This window comes from Hippoglossus stenolepis, chromosome 14 (assembly GCF_022539355.2).
Source record: "Hippoglossus stenolepis isolate QCI-W04-F060 chromosome 14, HSTE1.2, whole genome shotgun sequence".
NCBI classification, from domain to species: domain Eukaryota; kingdom Metazoa; phylum Chordata; class Actinopteri; order Pleuronectiformes; family Pleuronectidae; genus Hippoglossus; species Hippoglossus stenolepis.
Window position 1 is genome coordinate 2,026,026 of NC_061496.1, and position 11,679 is coordinate 2,037,704.

At 42.8% G+C, this 11,679-nt stretch overlaps 3 protein-coding genes across 3 annotated transcripts; 2 read left to right on the top strand and 1 right to left on the bottom strand.

The window, feature by feature from the left end:
* Window positions 1-2,724: 2,724 nt before the first annotated feature.
* On the top strand, window positions 2,725-4,068 carry LOC124854684 (mucin-2-like; the record flags this gene model as incomplete). Its single annotated transcript, XM_047342928.1, has 2 exons — window positions 2,725-2,905; window positions 3,017-4,068. Coding segments are annotated over 2 exons (1,233 nt in total), but the record flags the coding sequence as incomplete, so codon positions are not given.
* Window positions 4,069-4,308: 240 nt separating this feature from the next.
* LOC124854686 (integumentary mucin C.1-like) lies at window positions 4,309-4,806 on the top strand (the record flags this gene model as incomplete). Its single annotated transcript, XM_047342930.1, has 1 exon — window positions 4,309-4,806. A coding segment is annotated over one exon (498 nt), but the record flags the coding sequence as incomplete, so codon positions are not given.
* A 2,601-nt stretch (window positions 4,807-7,407) lies between these two features.
* On the bottom strand, window positions 7,408-11,541 carry gpx7 (glutathione peroxidase 7). Its single transcript, XM_035176476.2, has 3 exons — window positions 11,066-11,541; window positions 8,600-8,861; window positions 7,408-7,877 (listed from the first exon to the last, which is right to left on the bottom strand). Exons 1-3 carry the CDS (start codon window positions 11,198-11,200, stop codon window positions 7,714-7,716), a joined length of 561 nt encoding a protein of 186 aa, XP_035032367.1. The 5' UTR covers window positions 11,201-11,541; the 3' UTR covers window positions 7,408-7,713.
* Window positions 11,542-11,679: the final 138 nt, after the last annotated feature.

Consider the following 11,679-nt stretch of genomic DNA (forward strand, 5'->3'; position numbering starts at 1 on the left):
CAAACACTACCCCAACTACAACTACCCTACCAACAACCACCACTACCCCAACTACAACTACCACTACCCCAACTACAACTACCACTACCCCAACAACAACTACCACTACCCCAACTACAACTACCACTACCCCAACTACAACTACCACTACCCCAACTACAACCACCACTACCCCAACTACAACTACCACTACCCCAACTACAACAACCACTACCCCAACTACAACAACCACTACCCCAACTACAACAAACACTACCCCAACTACTACAAACACTACCCCAACTACAACTACCTACCAACAACCACCACTACCCCAACTACAACAACCACTACCCCAACTACAACAAACACTACCCCAACTACTACAACCACTACCCCAACTACAACTACCCCACCAACAACCACCACTACCCCAACTACAACTACCACTACCCCAACGACAACTACCACTACCACAACCCCAACAACCACTACCCCAACCACAACTACCACTACCCCAACTACAACTACCCCAACTACAACTACCACAACCCCAACAACCACTACCCCCACTACCCCAACTACAACTACCACTACCCCAACAACAACTACCACTACCCCAACTACAACTACCACTACCCCAACGACAACTACCACTACCCCAACTACAACTACCACAACCCCAACAACCACTACCCCAACTACAACAACCACTACCCCAACTACAGCTACAACTACACCAACCACAACTACCACTACCCCAACGACAACAACCACTACCCCAACTACAACAACCACTACCCCAACTACAACTACCACTACCCCAACAACAACCACCACTACCCCAACAACAACCACCACTACCCCAATTACAACTACCACTAGCCCAACTACAACAACCACAACACCAACGACAACAACCATGACCCCAACTACAACAACCACTACCCAAACTACTACAACCACTACCCCAACTACAACAACCACTACGCCAACTACTACAACCACTACCCCAACTGCAAATACCCTACCAACAACCACCACTACCCCAAGTACAACAACCACTACCCCAACTACAACTACCACTACCCCAACAACAACCACCACTACCCCAACAACAACGACCACTACCCCAACTACAACAACCACTAGCCCAACTACAACAACCACAACACCAACGACAACAACCACTACCCAAACTACTCCAACCACTACCCCAACTACAACAACCACTACCTACCCAACTGCAAATACCCTACCAACAACCACCACTACCCCAAGTACAACAACCACTACCCCAACTACAACTACCACTACCCCAACAACAACCACCACTACACCAACTACAACTACCACTACCCCAACAACAACCACCACTACCCCAACTACAGCTACCACTACACCAACTACAACTACCACTACCCCAACGACAACAACCACTACCCCAACTACAACAACCACTACCCCAACTACAACTACCACTACCCCAACAACAACCACCACTACCCCAACAACAACCACCACTACCCCAATTACAACTACCACTAGCCCAACTACAACAACCACAACCCCAACGACAACAACCACTACCCCAACTACAACAACCACTACCCAAACTACTACAACCACTACCCCAACTACAACCACCATTACCCCAACTACAACAACCACTACCCCAGCTACAACAACCACTACCCAAACTACAACTACCACCAGCCCAACTACAACTACCCCAACTACAACTACCACTACTCCAACAACAACCACTACTACCCCAACTACAACTACCACTACCCCAACGACAACAACCACTACCCCAACTACAACAACAACTACCCCAACAACAACGACCACTACCCCAACTACAACTACCACTACCCCAACTACAACTAACACTACCCCAACTACAACTACCCCAACGACAACTACCACTACCCCAACTACAACTACCACAACCCCAACAACCACTACCCCAACTACAACAACCACTACCCCAACTACAACAACCACTACCCCAACTACAACCACCACTACCCCAACTACAACTACAACTACACCAACTACAACAACCACTAGCCCAACTACAACAACCACTACCCCAACTACAACAAACACTACCCTAACTACTACAACCACTACCCCAACTACAACTACCCCACCAACAACCACCACTACCCCAAGTACAACTACCACTACCCTAGTACAACTACCACTACACCAACTACAACTACCCCAACTACAACTACCACAACCCCAACAACCACTACCCCCACTACAACAACCACTACCCCAACTACAACAACCACTACCCCAACTACAACTACCACTACCCCAACAACAACCACCACTACCCCAACTACAGCTACCACTACACCAACTACAACTACCACTACCCCAACGACAACAACCACTACCCCAACTACAACAACCACTACCCCAACTGCAACTACCACTACCCCAACAACAACCACCACTACCCCAACTACAGCTACCACTACACCAACTACAACTACCACTACCCCAACGACAACAACCACTACCCCAACTACAACAACCACTACCCCAACTACAACTACCACTACCCCAACAACAACCACCACTACCCCAACAACAACCACCACTACCCCACTTACAACTACCACTACCCCAACTACAACAACCACGACCCCAACAACAACCACCCCTACCCCAACTATCACTACCCCAACTACAACAACCTCTACCCCAACGACAACAACAACTACCCCAACTACTACAACCACTACCCCAACAACCACGACACCAACGACAACAACCACTACCCCAACTACAACAACCACTACCCCAACTACTACAACCACTACCCCAACTACAACAACCACTACCCCAACTACTACAACCACTACCCCAACTACAACTACCCTACCAACAACCACAACTACCCCAAGTACAACAACCACTACCCCAACTACAACAACCACTACCCCAACAATAACAACCACAACACCAACGACAACAACCACCTCCACGACCCCAACTACAACAACCACTACCCCAGCTACAACAACCACTACCCAAACTACAACTACCACCGGCCCAACTACAACTACCCCAACTACAACTACCACTACTCCAACAACAACCACTAATACCCCAACTACAACTAACACTACCCCAACTACAACTACCACTACCCCAACAACAACTACCACTACCCCAACTACAACTAACCCAACGACAACTACCACTACCTCAACTACAACTACCACTACCCCAACGACAACTACCACTACCCCAACTACAACAACCACTACCCCAACTACAACCACCACTACCCCAACTACAACTACCACTACCCCAACTACAACAACCACTACCCCAACTACAACAACCACTACCCCAACTACAACCACCACTACCCCAACTACAACTACCACTACACCAACTACAACAACCACTACCCCAACTACAACAAACACTACCCCAACTACTACAAACACTACCCCAACTACAACTACCACTACCCCAACGACAACTACCACTACCCCAACCACAACTACCACTACCCCAACTACAACAACCACTACCCCAACTACAACTACCACTACCCCAACTACAACAACCACTACCCCAACTACAACAACCACTACCCCAACTACAACAACCACTACCCCAACTACAAGTACCACTACCCCAACAACAACCACCACTACCCCAACTACAGCTACCACTACACCAACTACAACTACCACTACCCCAACGACAACAACCATTACCCCAACGACAACTACCACTACCCCAACTACAACAACCACTACCCCAACAACAACTACCACTACCCCATCTACAACTACCACTACCCCATCTACAACTACCACTACCCCAACTACAACTACCACTACCCCAACAACAACAACAACCACTACCCCAACTACAACAACCACTACCCCAAAAATAACAACCACAACACCAACGACAACAACCACCTCCACGACCCCAACGACAACAACCACTACCCGAACTACAACTACCACTACTCCAACAACAACCACTACTACCCCAACTACAACTAACACTACCCCAACTACAACTACCACTACCCCAACAACAACTACCACTACCCCAACTACAACTACCACTACCCCAACGACAACTACCACTACCCCAACTACAACTACCTCTACCCCAACGACAACTACCACTACCCCAACTACAACAACCACTACCCCAACTACAACTACCACTACACCAACTACAACAACCACTACCCCAACTACAACAACCACTACCCCAACTACTACAAACACTACCCCAACTACAACTACCCTACCAACAACCACCACTACCCCAACTACAACTACCACTACCCCAACGACAACTACCACTACCACAACCCCAACAACCACTACCCCAACTACAACAACCACTACCCCAACTACAACAACCACTACCCCAACTACAACTACCACTACCCCAACAACAACCACCACTACTCCAACTACAAGTACCACTACCCCAACCACAACCACCACTACCCAAACTACAACTACCACTACCCCATCTAGAACTACCACTACCCCAACTACAACTACCACTACCACTACCCCAACAACAACAACCACTACCCCAACAACAACTACCACTACCCCAACTACAACTACCACTACTCCAACGACAACTACCACTACCCCAACTACAACTACCACTACCCCAACGACAACTACCACTACCCCAACTACAACAACCACTACCCCAACTACAACAACCACTACCCCAACTACAACTACCACTACACCAAGTACAACAACCACTACCCCAACTACAACAACCACTACCCCAACTACAACAAACACTACCCCAACTACAACTACCCTACCAACAACCACCACTACCCCAACTACAACTACCACTACCCCAACGACAACTACCACTACCCCAACCACAACTACCACAACCCCAACAACCACTACCCCAACTACAACTACCACTACCCCAACAACAATACCACTACCCCAACCCCAACAACCACTACCCCAACAACAACTACCACTACCCCAACAACAACCACCACTACTCCAACTACAACTACCACAACCCCAACAACCACTACCCCAACTACAGCTACCACTACACCAACTACAACTACCTCTACCCCAACGACAACAACCACTACCCCAACGACAACTACCACTACCCCATCTACAACTACCTCTACCCCAACTACAACAACCACTACCCCAACAACAACTACCACTACCCCAACTACAACTACCACTACCCCAACTACAACTACCACTACCACTACCCCAACAACAACAACAACTACCACTACCCCAACGACAACTACTACTACCCCAACAACCACTACCCAAACAACAACAACCACAACACCAATGACAATAACCACCTCCACCACCCCAACTACAACTAACACTAGCCAAACTACAACTACCCAAACTACAACCACCACGACCCCAACAACCACTACCCCAACTACAACTACCACTACCCCAACAACAACCACCACTACCCCAACTACAACAACCACTACCCCAACTACAACAACCACTACCCCAACAACAACCACCACTACACCAACTACAACAACCACTACCCCAACTACAACTACCTTTACCCCAACAACAACCACCACTACCCCAACGACAACAACCACTACCCCAACTAAAACAACCACTACCCCAACAACAACCACCACTACCCCAAGTACAACTACCACTACACCAACTACAACTACCACTACACCAACAACAACCACCACTACCCCAACGACAACGACCACTACCCCAACAACCACGATCCCAACGACAACAACCACGACCCCAACAACAACAGCCACAACCACTACCCCAACGACAACGACCACTACCCCAACTACAACTACAAGTACCCCAACTACAACAACCACTATCACAACTACAACAACCCCAACTACAACAACCACTACCCCAACTACAAAAAACACTTCTCCAACGACAACAACCACTACTCCAACGACAACAACCACTACTCCAACAACAACAACTACAGCACCAACTACAACCCCATCAACAACAACAACCACTGCACCAACTACAACAACTACTTCTCCAACTATATCTTCTGAAGAAACTGTTCTCCCAACAACAACTACTGTCCCTCTAACGACAGCAATGTCCTCCACCCCAGCAACAACTTCCAACTCAACAACACAGGCAGCTCCAACCTCTGCCAGTGATGCCTGTTATATCAGGATGGGAATGCTCCATTTGTTGATTATATTCCTTTATTTCATTCTATTTTAGAATAGGATGAAGGAACTATGAAGCCACCAGATGACCTCTGATTAACTATGCACACAAAACTCTAATTTAACTTCAATGACTTTAGACTTTTCCCCAAGGGGAAAATAAAGTGTAAAGTCTTAAATTTATTCATCAGCTTTAATTTGACTGGAATGTTTCCAATTAAAGTGGAAGTTACTAACTATGGGTTTTCCTCCAAAACCTGTGTATTTCAAATGCACTGAAATCTTTACCATATTCTATCTAATTCAATATTTTGCTGAAAATTATACAAATACTTTATATAAAAGACATTAGGGTAACAAATTTCTGGTTTAAATGAAAGCCACAATATGGGACAATTTACCTCACATAAACACTTTGAATCACTTTGTTTCCTACTTCAAAACATTGCGGCATCTGAGGAGACCTATTATTTTTCCATTATTTAACATTGTTATTATTTCATATTGGTATAGTGATAATGATGTGGTCAGTCAGTACAGGTGCAAGATTTAAATCAAAATCACAGCCGATGACAGTTTAGTTACAACCAATGTTATCTACTGGTTCCAATTTCTGACACGTGTTGTTTCTGCATGATTACATCTACACAAAAAATAATTGTCATTTAAGATAACAGAGAAAACAATACTACTTTACGGATCTTAAATGTTAGAAGATTAAAGCATAAAAAAGTAGGTCTACAGTAAACACACCCTTAACAGATGATTGCATATTGTAAGACAAACAAGGAAAAGCACTTTTTTTTTTCTCAGTTAAGTTTTTGGGAGAGCTTGAAAAGCAATATTGGGTCTTTATGGTTTTAATTGTTTTTATCTATTAAATTATATTTTTCTTTGCTTAAGATGTTAATAAATCCTTGTGTGGTGGTGACTCTTTCATATGACTCAAATTGGACTTTCACATTTAATGAAGGTAAAAAAACATGTAAATGAGTATAAATGTGTGTAAAATTACAAACTAATGAAATATTTACTGCTTTATATATTGTATGGGCTTTTTATTAACAATCATGTTGTTGTTATTTTGTTTTCCAAAAGGTAATATAAATAAAGAAATCTTAAGCTATGCTATCCTATGGATTGTCATTATTATGTTATCATTATGTTTAGGGGACTTTAATGGCAATAAAACATAAACTCAATGGGGAGGTATCAACAATTTATTCCATAAATCAGACATAAAATCCACATGACTTACAAACAGGGAAACGGGGGTTCTTTGGCATAAAACCGCAGTTTCTAAAGTCATGCACCTGATACAACTTAACATTGACTTGTAAAAACATAGTGGTGTTACATCAGTGCTTTCCGAAAGCAATTAGAATTTGCTTTTGCTTTATGAATCAAACTGAATGGTTCATATTGTACAAACAACATACAAGCTTTCCGTTTGTCCGTCTAGTTCGTATTGAATCTCGTACTGCAAAACACTGTGTTGAAACAAGGGGTTAAAGCTCTTCTTTCTTCTTTAGGATAATCTGCCGCACCATTTCAGCTACTTTAGGTCGAATTTCTTTCACAGACACCTTTGGTCCCCATGTGTCCACCACTTTGCCGTTAACATCAATCAGATACTTCCAGAAATTCCAGTCAGGTTCTTTTCCAGAAGCCTCTGCAGAGAAGAAGAAAGCAAAGATTTAAAAACATTCTGTGCTGTACATTACATTGTCTTCCTAACTTTCTTGTTTTCTTTTCCCCCTGAATTGTATTTCTTGCAGTAAAGAGCCCCCAATAATGGTGACACCACCTCTGACTTGTTTCCAGCATTTTACAAAACTTTGGATCTGTAGACATTTGGTAGATTACACCCTCAAGACGCACAACCGTTTTATTATTTATGCCCTTTTTTCAGAGCTTCCAAGGACATTATGCACTTTTTCAAAATATATTACAGTTTTTAATTGTTTTAAAGCTTTGAATCTTCCTTTTTTCTTACATCACTAATCCCTCACATGTTGCTTTCCCACAATGCCTTTAGAATTGATTATCTTCTGTTAAAGAAAGTAAACAGGGTGTGAACTTGTGTGTATCATCAGTGACACTTAATGATTCCTTCCTTTTGTCTCTGCTATTGTTTGCTGACTCACAACAAATCTCTTCTTCTTACAACTCCTATTGCTGCTCCTAAACTTCTACAACTTCGTAAGAACCCGCACAAATAAATGATGTCAGTACAGTCTGTGTTTTGTCTTCCGTGTCATACTCATTCTCGTCACTTGTAAAGATGAGATCCAACAGGTTCCACTGTCTTTCATAGAACCCTGGTTGACTTTCAGCCTAATTTGCTTCATGTGATTTAAGAAAGAACTACCACCAGCATTTCATGTCACTCACCGACCAGGTACTTGTAGACATTGTTGGCTCCAGTTCCGACAACAGCAATTTTACTGAACAGGGGGAAGGAGACGCCGTAGACTCTGCGCACAAAGCTGTCAATCTCCTTGTCACTGCCGGGCTCCTGCTGCCCAAACTGGTTGCAGGGGAACGCCAGCACGTTGAAGTGATACGGCCCAAAGTCCCGCTGGAGCTGCTGCAGGTCTTTGTAGTGTTCCTCTGTGAAGCCACATTCACTGGCTACATTCACCACCAGGGACACCTGAAGCCACAGAAACATACTGTAAAACTAAAACTGAATGTCACCAAACAACAGCCAGGGGAGTGAAAAGAGCTGTTTCACACCTGTGACGTACAGAACATGCTCTGTACACATCATCCATTTGTTTGTTAGCATGTGTTTTCAGATATTAATAAATGTCAAATAAGAACAGTTTTCTTTGAGCTGCAGTTTAAAACCACACAATACTTTACTTACTTAATTTGCAGCAATGTAAAACAGACAAACAAACATTAATTATTAAAGGTTCAGTGTGTAGAATGTAGTGACATCTAGTGGTGATGTGTCATGTTGCTGCTGAATACCCCTCACCTCACCCTCCCCTTCCAAACATGAGAGAGAACCTGTGGTAGCTTCAGTTGTCATAAAAACTCAAAAGGTGTTTAGTTTGTCCAGTCTGGGATACTGTAAAATACATGGCTGCCTTCATGTAGGACATGCTCCTGATGTAAATATAAAGTATTTAAATATAGAGGGCTGATTCTCGGGTCAAGAAAACAATGATTTGTACAATTGAGATGAAACACACTAGTGAAAACATCACTAGGATTATTTTATATTCCGTTTTTGCCAATAGATCCCTTTCACCTAAATCTTACACACTGGACCTTTAACTAATAACTGATTTAATGTGTCTAAAACTGCGAGGTGTCTGGAAAACACTTATTTTGGATGGATGATAATGGACAATAACGATGCTTCTTTCATCTAAAACCACTTCCATGAATACTTATTTGTTTTATTTATTGCTGTTTACCTGTTTATCTTACATGTTAGTGCAGAGGTCATTGATGCACCTCTGTACAGACACAGCACAGAAACTGTTAGTGCAGGTTACTACATGTTACAGCTTCATGCTTCAGCTCAGTCAGCACAGGAGAGTTTGGACAGAAGAGCAGCTCATCACTGATAAAGTAAGTTTATGCGTTCTCTGATTTTATCGTCTCTCAGTCTGACCGCACACTGACAGACTGGTGATACCACCATCTAGGGAAGCAATTTAAAGTCGGACAAATCTGAAAATGAATCATGGGATTTAAAGGAAACATATTCTTCTCATCTTCAGGTTAATAACTTTAATTTGTGTGATTATTTGTGATCATGTGACATCACTTCATCTACACTTCTTCGGACAAGGTGTTTCAGGAGCTTGTCTGTGGAGGAGAGGAGCTCCCTTCACCACAGAACATCTCATTTAATATGTATGTTATACTAAATCCCAAATAGAAAAAACACTATATAAGAAGTGCTTTAAATACTGTGACTAACTGTGTGGTCATGGGAGAATCTGGAACCATGTATGTGAGAGACAATAAGGTCAGTCGGGAGTATTCAATTTAAAGATAATATTTGAAAAGGTCAGGTAGGAAAACTTCAGCTTCTCCTACTGTAAAATAAATCCTGTGCTGCCCACAAATTTATACTTTCTCTATTTTGTTTATTGTCACGTGATGTCTTTTGAAATGAACGCAGCACACGATTTATTGTAGGATTTCATTCATCAGGGACCAATGAAAAACAAAACAGATACTTGTGTGTGGCGGTTTCTCAATTGTGTCCTAGAATACTTTGGAAAAAAAGTGTTTTAATATTACGGGAATAAAGTCACAATTTATTGGTTAAGAGTGTTCATTTTACGAGAATATAGTACGAATTGAATGAGAAAAAAACTCACAATATTAAGAGATAAAGGTTTTATATTATGTGAAAAAAATCATGATTTAAAGTAAAGGAAAAATTATAATTTTACGAAAATAACATTTTAAAACAACGAGAAGCAAGTCAATATTACAAGAATAAAGTCGGAATTTAATGAGAAAAAAAGTTTTAATATGACGAGAAAAAAGTTGCAATTTAACAAGAAAAACAACGAACATTACGAGATTAAAGGGAAACAGCAGTTTTAGTTAAGTGGGTCCTGATAAACCCTGAGAACGCAGTTTGTGTGTTTCTTTCGTAAAGGGCTTCGGTACCTGCTGTGAACGGAGACTCTGCTGCTCAGGCCTGATGCCACGTAGACCAGCGGGGCTGCATGATGGGACATCAGCTGATCCTCTGTCTACAGGGTTAGTTACTACAGAGTCAGACAGGAGACATGCAACTACAAGAAGTTCCCATGCAGAGTTCATTCATGCAAAGAGTCGAGACATGCAGAGAGACAGAGAGAGTCTGTAATAAAGACTCACCGAGCCCCGGTACTTCTCCAGGGAAACTAACTTCCCTCTGCTGTTCACCACCTTGAAGGTGTACATGTCTTTGTGTTTGCTCTCAGAGAAGCTGAGAACAGTCAGGAACACGGTGAGAAGCCCGGAGAGCATCATCTTCTCTGTAAACTGTTAAAATCACCATGAACCAGATCTGCGAAGTCCTGCAGGAGTCAGGCTGCACACATACAGTCTATGTGCCGCACTTCAAAATAAAAGCCTCCATTCACTTCCTGTGTCGCTTCATCATTTCCCACAAGCAAACAACCAAATGAGTTTGATCAAGTAGTGAAATTAGACCAAAGACAAGTAACAGTCGTGTTGCCACCAGGAGAATAAAGTCCTCATTTAACAAGGAAAAGGGAGTTTACTGTTACAGGAATAAAGTCACAATTCAACAATAACAACGGTTTTAATAATGCAAAATTACAGAAAAAAGAAATAGAGAGAAAGTGAAACAGAAGGTGAAAAAGAAAGAGAAAGAGAGAGAAGGAGAGAGAAAGAAAGAGAAAGAGAGAGAAAGAAAGAGAAGGAGAGAGAAAGAGAGAGAAGGAAAGAGAAAGAGAGAGAAAGAGAAAGAAAGAGAAAGAAAGAAA